The sequence below is a fragment of the Dermacentor andersoni genome, chromosome 11 (assembly GCF_023375885.2).
Source record: "Dermacentor andersoni chromosome 11, qqDerAnde1_hic_scaffold, whole genome shotgun sequence".
Classification (NCBI taxonomy): domain Eukaryota; kingdom Metazoa; phylum Arthropoda; class Arachnida; order Ixodida; family Ixodidae; genus Dermacentor; species Dermacentor andersoni.
In genome coordinates this window covers 100,890,299-100,905,675 of record NC_092824.1, presented here as the reverse complement: position 1 = coordinate 100,905,675, position 15,377 = coordinate 100,890,299, and the positions used below count along the sequence as shown (strand labels likewise).

The 15,377-nt window shown below is 42.2% G+C and overlaps 1 protein-coding gene across 1 annotated transcript in view; it reads right to left on the bottom strand.

Annotated features, from left to right (window-relative positions):
* LOC126539160 (neprilysin-1-like) overlaps positions 1–15,377 on the bottom strand; it is a 31,687-nt gene that overhangs the window by 869 nt on the left and 15,441 nt on the right. Inside the window, exons 9-17 of the mRNA XM_050185907.2 lie at positions 13,132–13,209; positions 12,938–13,050; positions 12,538–12,596; positions 12,014–12,065; positions 6,703–6,770; positions 4,541–4,671; positions 4,144–4,209; positions 3,138–3,239; positions 529–605 (exon numbers count right to left, since the gene is read on the bottom strand). Of these exons, the coding sequence (XP_050041864.2) occupies positions 529–605; positions 3,138–3,239; positions 4,144–4,209; positions 4,541–4,671; positions 6,703–6,770; positions 12,014–12,065; positions 12,538–12,596; positions 12,938–13,050; positions 13,132–13,209 (746 nt within the window). The remainder of the gene's footprint in view (positions 1–528; positions 606–3,137; positions 3,240–4,143; positions 4,210–4,540; positions 4,672–6,702; positions 6,771–12,013; positions 12,066–12,537; positions 12,597–12,937; positions 13,051–13,131; positions 13,210–15,377) is intronic.

Here is a 15,377-nt window from a genome sequence, read left to right as displayed (position 1 = left end):
AGACTTGTGAGACCTTTGTCATAAAATGGGAAGGTAAAGCCAGTGATCCAATTTTGATTTATTCATTTATTTATTTTTTGGCCGGAGAGGGAGGTTCCTATTATTGTGTCTTTGGTCAACCGAGAGCTTCTGGAACTGTGGTCATTGTGTCCGCAATCAATTTTTGCTGACGTGTAAGAAATACCTTTTGCATCGCGCCGGTGCACGTGTGTGCCTAAATAGCTAGCTGGGGTTTCGGACCCTACATTTCGTCGCGGATCTTATCGATAATCTGCGGAAATAGCTTTAAGTACGGCGAAAAAGAACAGAAATAAATGAAATCAAACTATAACAGCTTTGACATTTCTTACGTTGTTTTTTTTTTTTTTTGGATATTGAAGTCGAAGTAAACATTACGTGTGTGCCACCGTAAAGTTTACAAAACGGCACATCTCTAATAGAATAATGCTCCTTTGTGGCCCTCTCATTTCCGATGTTTTATTATTAAGGAAATATGAGTTTACAGAAAGAGCAAAAATAAAAAGTCACCTTTGCCGCCGCGGGCTGTGGGGGTCATATTCTATTTGCAAACGCAGTGCGTCTGGACGTAAGCTGCCACACCAGACCTGCAAGGCCAACGCATTTGTTGTTAGTATAATGCGCTGCTGTTGCAAATTCTATTATTTTTATGGGAAGGAGGGTGGGGAAGGGGAGCATACATATAACCAAGCGGCCGGCTTCTGAATAACAGCATTCGTTAGTGTCCACGAGTAGAAAGACACTTTTGATTGACCTTTCACGCCCTTTAAGTTTTCAGTTCTGTACCACATAGTCACCGATCGAAAGAGTTTGGCAGTGGAAACAAACTCAAAGTGAAAAGTTCACGCGCAACTGCTTTATGACACAGCCTTAGCGCTCAGTTCATTTAAGGATTTTTTTTTATTCATTTATGATACCCTCTAGGTACAGTGTACATTACAGAAGGGAGGCGCATAAGTAAAAAAGAAAAAGAAATGGTAACAACAATTATACCATTACAATACAAAACAAAACAGGCACTTAAAGATGAACATGAATAGTAAAGGAACACAACAGGCACATGCTAAAATAAAGATCTAAATATAAGCGTATCATAATACAAATCACAACATTAACTTTTTAGGGCATAATCACAATATTATGTTTTCTATTGTGGTCCTAAAAAGGACCGGATCTGTTATAGCCACTAACGATGTTGACAAGTTATTGCATTCTTTGCATGTTTTAGGGAAAAAATGAATGCGAGCACGTGACTGTGTTACAAAGCGGTATGGTGACTTTATTTATTTCAATCTTAGCGCCTTTCACTTAGTTTCAGCTTTCTGTTGTAATTTCTTTAGCAAAAATAACATGGACAAATAACTAAATCTAGACAAATCTTCATCGTTAACAAGAACCAGGAAGCTTAACGAGAGCAACATTTTGGCCAAGTTGGCAAGTCATTACCCAAGTATTATTGCGCAGCAAGACACGGACATAAGAGAAGCACTTGGAGTGTGTTCTTCTTCTCTTGCATCCGAGTCTTTTGTTGGGCAATAATACTTGAGCAACAGGAAGCAGCATAGCATTTCTTCAAATGATACGCTCTGGCTTTCGCGTAAACTTGAAGCAGAACGGAAGCACAGCGGAAGATGTGAAGAGGTGGTAATGCAAGATATTAAGTCGTTCATAGCAAGCGGGGCATTATCACAAGTACTGCTTGTGAACGGACATGGGACACGTCCATATATGTCCCGTCCACTTTCTGTCTTTGCGCTTTCGTTTCTTCTGGTTAAATTTAATGCTTTGATGCGAAGTCCAATTTGACTCTTCCCTTAACTTTGTCGGTGCTGGCTACTGGCTGTGGGCTACTGCTGTCTTGTCGAGTATAGAACAGCTTGGGCCACTCGGCATGTGTCATTGGGTATGTACCCGATTAGACAACTTGGGGTACTAGGTATGCTAAACTGGGCTTGTAGCAGAGGGTATGTGAACATCCTTGGAAAATACCCTAGAAAAGGCGTATGCCCCTGGGCAGGTATTCGTATTCGCAAGCAAAATAGAAAACATGAATTCTGCTACGGAGAACTGAAGGCAAGAAATGCAGCCGAGTGCGGATAAACAAGTACAGGAAAGAGAAAGGAACCAGAGCGGAAATTCAGCGAGCTGCATTGAGTGAGGTCAAAATGAGGATGTTGAGTTTTTTTTTTTGTAAAAATCAAAGCAAACTTCGCACGTTTGCGTTGGATCTCGCCGATTTTCTTTTATAAATCATGACAATCAATGACCTCTTTCAGATCCACTGAAACATTTCCCAGCGATATATAATAGCGCCTCTCCTGCGTCGAGTGACTCCATCGTATGCCTGGAAATTTCCTCGTCCTGTCACGCAGCTTAATCTCATACTGATGTCTTTCTGTGTTACGCTTGCTATCTTCTGTTCCGTTGCAATTTGCGCCATCCTTCTTTTATATGTCGCTTATTAACTGATCAAACAGGCATCCTTGACGAATCGCACATGCTCTCACTATATATAATTACGTTTAATGTTTGTTACAGATGTGGGGGGGGGGGGGGGAGGAGCCAGACAGCCTCATTCCTCTCAAACACATTTGATCTTGTAGCAGCTGGTAGCAGCTACAAATTCATCGTACAGCTGACGACGTGCCAGCCTCTGACGACGACGACGAAGTACCTCCTCTCGACCGTGTGGCCCACCTCCTTCATTCCTTCATTCAACGCCACAACGCCTTGCCTAAGAGTACTTGCTGATGGAGAGCGAACGCAAAGTACTTGAAAACGGTCACTGATGCACATAGTGTGCGCATATCTCAAGGTATCCCATATACATATGAATATCTACTGAAATGAGACTCTTTCGGGTGGTGCCAGAAAAGAATGCAGCAAAACCCATCGCTTCCTGTCTTCACTTTCGACATTCCTCTAGCCATCCATTCATACTTCTTATAAGGAAACAAGAACCTTTTCATAAGGAATGTATGGTGTAAGCAGCTGGCAACATGATTGTGGTATTTGGTGACCAATTCGCTGCTGTCTTGCTTGCGTCGTTTTGTGCCTCTACTTACAGCGTTTTTTATTTGTTATGCATTAGTCACAACCAGAGGTTAAATTCAGCTTACGAAAGCACTAGAGATGAAAAACAGCTGCTTCGAGGAGTATCGTTCCAGTCCTGGAAGGCGCACGTCCGGCGTTTTGAAGGCCTTCAAATGTGGGTCAAGTGTCTGAAAAAGAAAAGCGCACGAAGAGACACAAGTGAGTTATGCGGCTGTAATTTGTTAAAATGAAATTTTCGTCACATCTCTCCTCATATTCCTAAGCCGACTGCTCGCTCAATGAAGAACGATAGCCTTTTCCACATATTTGAAATTACTGCTGTCCTGAATCAGGCAAAAGTTATTTTATGACATCAAGTTTCCTGTTCTCTTCAGCTAATATAATTCTTTGTCAGTATATGGACTGTGTTAATTTCCTTTCTGTGTCATTCCTTTGCCTGTGGCATAACTACAACGTCACTTAATGACGGAATGCAAAGATGGCGTTATTTTTTTCACTAACAATAGTGACTGTTTGGCTACTTAGTTTTCACATTGTTTGAACGTTGTTTTTAGCAATGGATAGCTAAATATTTTCTCAACCTAAGAGGTAGGCAAAAGGGAAACCCGAAACACAGCCACGTCTCTGATTCCATTTTAGGTGGCAAAGTAAGCCTTTTCGAAGGATGGTCGACATTACAATGATCAACACTAGTCTAACAAGGTATTTCATTAGAGCGATCGGACTAGTGAAGCTGCCTTCGCCAGGGCAACGACAATAACTGACGAAGACAGGCCCACTTATAGATATGTATGTTGGCTGCAGCGACGTCGTTTGTTCGATCACTGTTGATAATTTCTATTGCCGGTAGTTGCGTCATCCTCTCTTTTAGTTACCATCAAGACTGTTTTATGTAACTCCGTAATTCGCATGCGCAGTCTTTTGCAAATTTTTTAACACAACTGCGATTTTAATCACACATATCTTTGGGCTGCGTCCAGAGAAATCCTGTCAAGGGAGCACCTGCGTTCACACGGCATTTTTTGCGCGATAACTCTACCACAACCATTCATGTGCACAAGTCGTACGCACCCTAAAAGCCATTCGAAATCCTCCGTTGTCGGCCATGTTCTCGCCCAACGTATTCACACCATTCAACTGGAAGTGAACCAGAAAATGTCGGTTATACTTCGAAAAAAAGAAAGCTTTCGGTGAACTGGTTTTCGTGGCTAGAATGTAACAACGTGTGGCTGGTTTGAGCCAGTACATTGCGAGTAAGGGCTTTCGGCTAGCCCCTGCTTGTACCAGAATGAATCTTTCTTGAAGGTTTGATCGTGAGCAAGAACGCTTAAAAGGTCTTCCCCAAATATCCACATGAAATGACCAGGTGTGTGCAACACTTTTTAGTACACTATTGGGAAAACACTCAAAGCAACAAAGAAGGCAAATTTCAAGTGTTAGTTGACAAGATTCTCTATTTGGCACCCACCGTTCTGTTGGGCAGTCCACTGAGCACGGAGCTGTATTGGCGAACAAAACATTCTGCCTTCTTTTCGAACTGCTTTTGTGTCGAATTGGACCACCAGTTTCTCAACCGTCCGTCCTCGTCGAACTTCTTGCCTGCAAGATTAAGTGAGAACTCTTGGATATGAAATAGTATTTAGAAATACCTTACACAATGAGTCTTATATTATCTCTATGTGTATGATCCCATAAAATAAAGATGAAAATTTGTTTTTAAAGAGGGTAACAGGCATGTGCTGCCACGTAGAACCACGATAGCACTGTCGCTTTTGCGTGCATGCTGCTAAACGATAACAAGCTATTTTGAAGTCGCATGTAAGCATTATATGGCAAGCAAAAATTATTTAATACATATTCTCTTTCACATGACTATAGACATAACACATTAACCAATATCCTCTCAGATACAGAAAAATTGTTCCTGGTTAAGACGGCAACACTGCCCACAGATATTCAACCTAGCTGTCATGCAAAACCTGAATAATTTCACACGTATTCGTATAGAGGCATTTTTTACTCTACCTGCATTTGAGTCATAATAAGCTGACTACTCATACGACCAGGACTGTAGAACGTGTACGTTGGTTTGCGAAATGAATCCTCGCAGCAGCGGTTCCAGTGAACTGACGTTTATATTCGCTTTCTATTTAGTGCGACTGTAGGTAAGAGCTCGAAACTTGACTTCCTTCGACCGTAGATCTGTTTATTTGGTTACTCTAATGAAAGCCGTTGTCATTATCGACGATTTTGTGCTGTTGTCAGACCACCTCACCATCTTCCACTTCACCGTATGCCCATGGCGCGTAAAAAAAAAAAAGGAAAGATTTTCCGCCATCACCATTGTGCTGCTTGCGCCGCAGAACAATCCTAGCCACAAGAACCATTTTATATAGCACAGCATTCTGACCCACATAGTAGTGCCAGTGAGAATATCTCTGTTCTGCGTAATTAGGCAATCAATTCATACATATTATCGGCATGTACTGTACGCCTTTTAGAGCACACAAAGCTGGTAGCATAACGGCATATTTAACCGTTCCGTAGTTGAAGAACAACTGAGCTGTTGCAAGAAATGAAATCGTACCGATGAACGTGAACAAAACACGCGGAGGGTGGTTGAGCGAGTGCTCAAAAGAAAGCTTTGGCTGCCAGAGTTCCTGAGATTTGAAGTCGTGTCACTGCGACAATGTGCATTGAGGAGCCAGACGCGCTAACGATTGCGCAGTCGCGCACTTGTACAATATTTTTGTCCAAGCAATTGCTTTCAACACGAACACTTAAGCGGTGACGTTTGTTCATGTATTTCGGAGATCACAACGAACACTAGTGTAGCATCGCGTAGAAATCGTTCTGCAAGTGCTCACGGTGTGTTGGCACCTGATACTCCGTCATCATAGCTTGAAAACAGCCTCGATGCGGACGATGAGGCGCGAATGACATTGATAATGATGAGCCTTGATCATGGCGCATGCCTGTAATTGAGGATGTCCCAAAAACCTTGCTGATTTGCTAAGAACAACGCCGACAGCGTCACTGACATCTCCACGGTTTCTTGTATATCGTGAATCGCATATTACATGGTGGCCGAGTGTTCCATGCATCAGCACTACAAATATACAAGCGAAAAAAGTTTATCCTTTAGTTCGAATTTCGCAGCTGGTACAGAAACATTTCAGTCATGTATTATATATATTATATATTATACATTAGTTATTATTATAGAAATTATAGTTTCTGTAAGGATGTTCTTGTCTTCTCTCACTTTCCATGCACTAATTTGAGCCTAGATTTGACGTATGTGCATCCACTTGTTGAGAACTGGCAAGAACGTAATCGTAGCGAACATCACACCATCTACTGAGTTGTTACCGACGGCTCAAACATTAAGCGCGCCGAAAATTGACAGCCGCCCCAGTACACGACAATGACCTTTTCCTAAATCTTTCGTCAAACACTTCTCACCGGAGGGATGTTTCTTTTTATCGTGTTCGTTGCATGTTCTCAAATTATACATACCGCTCTCTGATCACACCTCGATCTTGCGCCAGAAAAACCAACATATGAACCTGTGCGTTGCTATTGTTTTCTCTTATTGTTAATTATGAGCATGACAATCACAAAACTTACCTGTGTTGTCGAAGCCATGAATCATTTCGTGGCCGATGATGGTGCCGATCGCCCCGTAGTTAACCGACCTAGCAACAAATTTTCATAAGCAATTTACTCCAGCAGCCAAATGGGCGCGCGCGGACACATGCAATGATGTCATTACGAAACAGCAAATCCTCCTGTATACGAACTAGAAATTTGTGGGCTGCTCTACTGCAGAAGTGATTTTTCTCGAGGCCACCCGCAATTTCGTTTCACGCAAACTGCGCCTTCAAATAATGTGGCTTAAAACAAAACAGCTCACGCATATCAGCATGCTACATACATATAACCATGTCTACAACTCCCGCAGGTGTTTGCCGGTTGCCGACTCTACTCTCTACGGAACCGCGCAACGAAACAAGCGCTACCTGAATATCCTCATTTCAACAAATGTACACCTCTAAGCGCATCATCGCTTTAACAAAGCCAATTCATACTTCCAAACCTATTTGTGACTACTTTCACAACTCAGCGGCCGTATAGACTCTTCTTTAACCTAGTTTGCTCGAAAAATCAAATAGTCCTCTTTTTTTCCGTGCTGATTCTAAACTTGTACGAAACATGTCCAACTGCCATACTGCTACTGAGCTTGTCACTTGCAAACGCCTTGACTGTACTTTTGCTCCCGCAGCTAATGCGAGCCCCGATGTACCGCCGTGGTGGCGTGGGGGCGATGGCGTTGCGCTTAGCCTGAGGGCCGCGTTTTGGTGGGTGCTAAATGCAAAGGCCCCATTGGGCCGTCAATTGGGTCCGCTTGAAAGAATTTGAGGCGGTTAAAATTAATCCGGAGTCCCCCACGACGGTGTGTCTCATAAAGATATCGTCGTATATAAGTTACATAGTCAGAGATAAAAGGCCTCAGTAAGGTAGTCCTACGTTTCGATAGGTGGACCTAGGTGTGCCAAAAATGGATCCACCTATCGAAACGTAGACGAGCCTTACTGAGGCATTTTATCCCTGTTTATGTAACCACAGTGTGCTAACTCCATCTGTCGGCCCCCTTATTGATTTTGGATCAAAATCATATCGTGGTTTGGGCACACAAAACACCCAAATTTAAGTTTAGTTTAACACTCTAAGCACGCCGCTCATTCTGGTGCTCATGAAAGATGCAAAAAGGCAGCAGGTTAAAGATGGTGTAATTGGAAGACTGTAGCTACGCTTCAGTATAAGGAAGAACAAGGTGCTCAACGCGTATTCGGGCTCGGTGTGATGGTGCCTGCTTGCCAAAGTAAAATGCTGCAAAAGGTTTAGTATAGCTGGCTAGCGTACGCAAGGTGTGTGTACACTAACATTCAGGTTGGGAATCTGTCTGCCTGCCAGAATAGTCGGTATCTATGAAATGAATCAACACACGCATGTCAAAGCGTAAGAAAAAATGTTTGTGCTGACAAATTCGAGGATCACAATTCAATGCTGCAAATGGAAGCATATGAAGTGCAGGGTCACTGTGCTTGTGTTGTGGTTTCATTGGCTATTGAGTTGGAAAAGTTGTGGTTTCGCCCAAAATGAGAAGCGATGGCAGCGCTAGCCATCTCAGTAGGCAAAAGTGAGCATTCGAAGAAAGCTTCACTTTGAAATGCTATCACCAAAACAGTGCATGTGCTTTGGCTCGGTCTGGTCGGAAAGCCACTACTGGACTCGCCCCACGCTTCTCGAAAATATATTTCGAGTTGATTCGAGATATACTGGTGTGCACTGTATATACAACTGGGCACTAAGTAGCATTTACCCTCAATATTATATATCGCAAAGAAATTAGCTGCAGTGAAAGTGCCCTACTTGGTTGTTATTGCTGCAGTAGCTGTTTCCGCAGGCTTACGGTATATTCGATTTGTCGCCTTGTTCATGTGCCACATCTCAGTCTGTATATATCACGCGCGCTCCCAATCCGAGCTAGAAGGCCATCACGACAGCAGAGCACGCATGGCGATCTCGGAACAGTCAGACAATGGAAGCGGAAAAGCGGAGTCACAACATATTTCTGATATTGCACAAGATATCTCAGAAGAAAAGACAATTGCCCCTGGCTGAGCGACGTGAAGAAAACGAAACCGAGTGGGATACCAATATGCTTTCACGCATAGCGTTTCCTACAAAAATTACAGGAACTCCAGGGCTGCGATAGTCCAGCTAATTTGGGAATGATTGAAAGAGTTTATTGATTTCATCACGCTTGTACCTTGAGGCACTTTTCCGGCGTTGTTTATTCCTATTGATCTTTCGAATCTTCCAAGGGATCCTAGTTTTCTAAGCGTGTTAGGAGATTAACTTTGTACATGTGCACTCACATAATGATTGTGAATTTTCACATTTAAATGCTACTAATAGTTCTTTTTTTTAATTGTAAGACGATATATTTTCAAAATGACCAATATTATTGAAGCCAGATGAAGTTAAAGCAAATCCATGTATTTACCTATCCTTTTCATGTGGGCTATACGCCATAATTGTATTTTCCGTACACACTAGCGCCAGAATTTCCTTTAATAATTTTCGTAGGGAACTCTATGCGTAAGCAGGCCTTTTTTAACGTGTCTTGCTTCAAGGTTAAAGGGCGCACATCACAGCCAAGTCAAACAGGTAGCGCTCCAAACTCGAGATCAACAAGATAGCTTTTAAAGTAACAACTGAAAAAAAGAACACCGACGCGGAAGTACACGTCAATGCAGCGTCCCTGGAAGCGTGCTTGATTCCACTAACCGCTCTAATGAGATGTTAAAGCGCCCTGAGCCAGAGGTGAGCGTCTGAATTTAGGCAGATGAATTAATCATGACCAGCCCGTTTAGACAGATCGAATAGGAATCACCCGGTGAGGGTGCTCGAGAGCAATTCTCGTATTCTTATTTCACTTCGTGCTGATGAGGCCTTTGCTTAACAAAATAACTAACGGAATGAGGCAACCATTCTTGATTCCTCAAGCGAAAGACGGGGTTTTAGGTGTTAAAGAAAATAGTTATTTCTGCTAACAAAGAAATTATCGGTGCCTAAACCATCACACATGTTTCTGAAAGTTAACGACAGCTTTCTCCATCGACCCTGGTTTTCTGATCCACTGTAAACCTTTTTATTTTCCGATTTCACATCAACAGACAGACTAACACGAAGCACCGCCAACAATCTGAATACCAGTCATGAGGCCATTCTCACAGTATATCTTAATGTAATGTCGTTCTCAACTTCGAAGCCAACCCCCAACCCCAAACCCTATGTCACTCACGCAGTATATCGCTATGTCCAACGCAAGCTACCTGTCAACCTCAATTCCCAAACCAAATGTCAAACGTAATCCGGCGCACGCAGTTCTTCATGCCTTGTGAACCTGTTGGCTCTCTATGCCATGCTACTTTCTCCCCACCTCCTCACTTGCGCTTTTATCGTTTAAGCGTTGTTTGGCGAGGATCCCAGCAAAATCTGTCTGTGACGCAAGAAGTGTAATGCCTTGTATCTGCACAAATAGACGTAATTTGAAAAGCTAAGAGATTTAATCGATATAATAATGTAAATGTAGATGACTGGTGCACGTGATAATAGCGTAACTATTATTATTGTTTTCTAGGTTGTCCTTGCCTATGTTGCCTTGCTGATAATAGTCTTGCTCTCTTCTTTTCTGACCTTTCTGTTTATGTATGTTTTCTTTTCGAAGTCTCTCCTTTTTGTACCAGAGTATCTCTGAAACGTCCCCCCTCCCTGCTACAACGCCCTTGTGGCGCTGCAGGTATTCGCATAAATAAATAAGTTATCATTGCCACCAAAAATGCCACCCAAACGCGAACAGGCCGGTCAAAGTCTCAGTTGCTTTAATAATAATAATAGTATAGACAGAAGATGAGAGGATGGGTAAAGGAGGATAATATAAGACTATAAAAGTGCTACAGAAGTTATGAGAATTGCCTGCTATTGCGTAAACATTGCTTGGTACGGCAGTAACTTCAATTTGGCTACTTGCTTTTCTTAGCTTATGAATGTCTACCCGTTGCTTTTCCCGGTGCAAAAGGATGCTTACGCATTAATAAACAATTCTCGGAATTTGTGTTGCATTTCCTTAGCCATATATAATCCGCTTTCACACATCCTGCAAACACCTCTGTCTACATTTCTATGATTACTATTATTGTAGAGAAGGATTGGAACGATGTAGTGGGTCGATGAAGTTACTGCTTGGCCCGGCAGTAACTTCAATTTTACCTGCTTGCTTTTCTTAGCTTATGAATATCTACCCGTTGCTTTTCCCGGTGCAAAAGGATGCTTACGCATTAATAAACAATTCTCGGAATTTATGTTGCATTTCTTTAGCCTTATATATTCCTCTTTCGCACATCCTGCATTACTCTCTGTCTACATTTCTATTATTACTGTTATTGTAGAGAGGGATTGGAACGATGTAGTGGGTCGTTGAAGTTACTGCTTGGCACGACAGTAACTTCAATTTTGCTTGCTTGCTTTTCTTAGCTTATGAATATATACCCGTTGCTTTTCCTGGTGCAAAAGGATGCTTACGCATTAATAAACAATTCTCGGAATTTATGTTGCATTTCTTTAGCCTTATATAATCCTCTTTCGCACATCCTGCATTACTCTCTGTCTACATTTCTATTATTACTATTATTGTAGAGAGGGATTCGAACGATGTAGTGGGTCGTCCCCTTCAGCGCCTTTGCTCGTGAATTCCGCTCGTGCTGGGAGCCCCTTCCCTGCCCTACCGGTCAGTCTGAAACGATGGTGACTGATAAGCGCATTTACAAGTGGCGGAGGGTGCTTCGGCCTACAACGTCAACCGTGGTACTTCGATGCCGCGCCCGTCGCTCGACCATGCCTGAAGCCGCACACCAGCAAACTGTTACTAATATAATAAATATTAATATCATTATTAGTATTTAATTTAAAAACATAAATTCGTTTGAGAGGAAATGTAAAACAAGGGTCAGGCTGAAAACTGTCATCGGAAGGAGGGCAAAACCCGCCTGCCCTTCAGACGCGAGGAGACAGAAACATAGAAATGTAAGGTAAGGAGGAGGGAAGGAAAGAGAAAAGAAAGAGCACGGTAGCAAATCTCAAAGAATAAAGCAGTACACCGACACATAGTACAGGTCTCACACATTAGGGCCTATCAGTACGAATCACGCCGATAAAGGAGTGTTTAAAATAGAAGACAATGTACGAGGTTTTGTGGTGTGAAAACAAAACGAAAAAAGGCTACAAACCGTCTCTATAATGAGAAACACGGACCATTCAATGTGGGTGAAAAAAGCTAAAGAAAACTACCCATTAAAGGATATCTACGTACTCCGGTAGTCCATGCTGGTAAAAAGAGTCTCGAAGTATACCGGCCGGGAAAACTGAAACGAACGGTGCAATATATTAGATTCGCGCGAAATCGGGTTTCTTGTTGGCACCTCATAGGCGTGCGAAGTGCGATGCCAAAACACGAATAACGACATCCTGTACTTTTCGGCGAGGGCTAGTTCTTGTTATTTCAAGACTGATCAGTAGACCAAAGAACTAGGCGAGATTTCCTGCAAAACTGATTTGCCCGATTTGCGAGTCATTGAGATAATTTCTTTCATCGCAGCAGTGAGAATGCAGTGAGCACTTTGGTCCTGATACAATAAACGTTTTCAATGCGATTGCAATATCCGTGTATGCACTATAGGTTCGCTGCGACCGAATGAAGAGACAGAAGGAATGTTTATAAAACTACGGTTTAGGCACGAGCCCAAGATAATACGGACAACAGCCGTGTCTTGTATAGCTAAAAGCTTGGCAAAAAATTTAATGCGCGTGCTTTAAAACTAGTCAGAATTTATTTACCCATTTCATTCGCCCCAGGGTTGTAGAACGCGTTTACGACGGCCGGTGCAGTGACCCAGCTGCAAAGACATCAGACTTAAGTGGGAGAACAAAAGCAATTGTATGAAAGTATTTTCTTGTTGATATAACGCGAGCGTCTCAGGAATTTATATGAATATACGTAAAACTATTTGACATGGATGGTCTTGCAATACAGTTACCAGAAGTCCTACAACGTTGAATTGAAGAAACTTGCTCAGATGTTATTGCTTTCTCTAGATTAACAAAGTGGGAAATAAATTTAAAGAAATAATTTATTGAAGTCCGCGACAAACCTACACACATGCTGCGAAAATTGCGGGGTTTTAGGTAGTAAGACTACGACCTTATTGCGACTGCCGTCGTGTGGACGTCTACTTACCTGTTTTTCTTATCGGGGGTCTTTCCTAGTAGTAGGAGCTTTTTGATAGCAGCATTGTCTTGGAAAAGTAATACAATCTTAAAAAAGGGGTCGCTTAAGTTGAAATGAGGAACCTGTAAGACAGACAAAAAAACTAACGTATTTAACAAGAAATTCTGTGCCATAGTTTGAAGATAAATATAGCTTTTACTTACGTATCGAAATTGTTGTTCCATATAGGTATCGTTTTGAATCCATGGAGGAAATCCTATTTTGTTTGCCATTTTCTCTAGCTGTATGAGAAAGACAGCAACCACTGCAGCACCTGTTGTTTTTTCATCTTTAAATATCATACGTCTTTCTCGAGAAGATAAGATTTATCCGTGCTTTGGCAGCAGTCGGCTCAACATCCCCCAAAAATATTCCGCTGATGCAATTTTGACACTCAATTTATTCCAACAAAAAGAAATATTTTGTTCCCTAACATACCATAGGTACGTGATCAATATGTGTTCAAACATACCAACCGTGTCTGTATGCGTTGAGCTCATGCATCTAGCTTGCTTGTTGCACTGAGCATCAATATACACTTGACAAACATAACTTTAGAGAAAAATAAAAATAAAATAAAATAAAGGTTGTTACGTTCGGAATATTGCCCGGAGGGCCAATTTAGGCGTCTTTGTGCTTTTGATGGTAACGCCATTTCACTGAGCCAGTGCGAGTACTTAAATTCTGTAAACTAAGGCATTTATGCGGGAGAGCGCGTTTTCATTGCAGAGCGGGTAAGACATTCTACTCAAGTGACTAGACCACACGGCCGCTTCCAGAACCGTCTTCCTCGACGTGCTTGTTCATCAAGTTCGTCTCAACGGTTCCGAAGAATGGCTACGGCAAATTTATCAAATAGAAAGTTTAAGTGTTTAAAAGAGGTCCTAGTAACACATCACGCAGCCAAAGCCAACCACGATGAAGAGCCAGCTAAACACTGCCAACATTGGTGTTCAGCGAACGACGGCGCACATGTTATTGCACATCTTTTGCCATGAAGGCGGAGCTAATGGAATCTTCGGATCATCTGATTGAAGGGGCATGACATTATCGGTTTTCCCTGGAGTAGAGATCTGGAGAAGGCGGCTGATATTAAAGCAGGCAATATTGTGCGTTTTCAGTGTGTTTCCACAATGACGTAGTTGTGTGCTCCAACTATGTGTGTTCGGACACGTCGTGTGATCAATGTGCCTGTAAGTATAAGTATCCCTAAATTAAATGACTGTGCATGCTCAAAGATATCCGCAATGAATGCAAACACCCTTTCATGCCTACACAATCAACTACCCAACTCTAGCTCCTGACCAACAAGCCACCTTCGTCGTAAAACATACGGATAAAGAAGAGGGCGCGCCTAGCCTCCATGTGACGCCCAGGTAGCGTCGGCCAGCTACACTTTCTCGGATGCACCGTTAGCATAAGCTGCAACCCTATCTATGACGCACGCTGGTCCTTGCCTCGTTCAGCAACCACAACAAAGAGTACAACTCCGTACAAGACGCCCTTGCTACACCGTCTTTCGTAGTGTTTTACCGAGTAAGGAACTCTGACAAAGACGACCGTGCTGCTTAAGCAGGATGTGCAAAAAAAGGGTCTAAGAACGCAAAAGTGGTGTATTTTGGCAGCGCAGGAATACTGAAGGTTGCATCACAAAATTCTTTCTGCCAATGTCTCTCTATATAAGCTGCGAACATAACATATCTTATGCCCTATCGCAAGAAAGCATTGACAATAGATTTGGCAGCAAATGTCCTTTTAACCGGGTATTTTTGCATGATCACTGCTAAATTATGCGCCTATTGCTCTTTTGGTGGGTTTTGTTCAGGTAGGGTTTTGTTCAGGTAAGCCTCCGTTAGGTCTTTTTAGCGGCTGGCATCTTCTCTAGCATTTATGGAAAGCACATAGGCGCTCATCGTTTCGATTGGCACCCTATGCACCCTTATCAATATCGAGTAAATATGACTTCCGGCGTCGCAGGAGTACTAACTTGCACCTATTTTCATTTACCTTCTGTTGTCATGTTCCGTATAGTATGCTCTATTATCGTTGTTGTCGTATTACATTTTCGTGATTTCTGTTGATAACGGTTATGATGTGTTCATGTTCGCGCAAAAATGCAGATTTGGTCACAAAGTATTTTTGCTAATTTTCTTACTACATAATTAGTCTGTGGATATCATACGTTATATATGCACTGAAAACAGAAACGTTGGTCGTGTCAGAAATACGTTACTGAGTAAACATAACGGCCATTTTCTTAATGTTCATTTTATCCTAGACAGAAGGGCATAATTTTGTAATTACAGCCCTAAGAATATGATGATATTTCTAAGGTTGATTCTACCCTCGATCAAGAGTTTCTTCTAACGAAACGGCGATTTTGAGTGGCTTGAGCATGACAGTTCTAGAC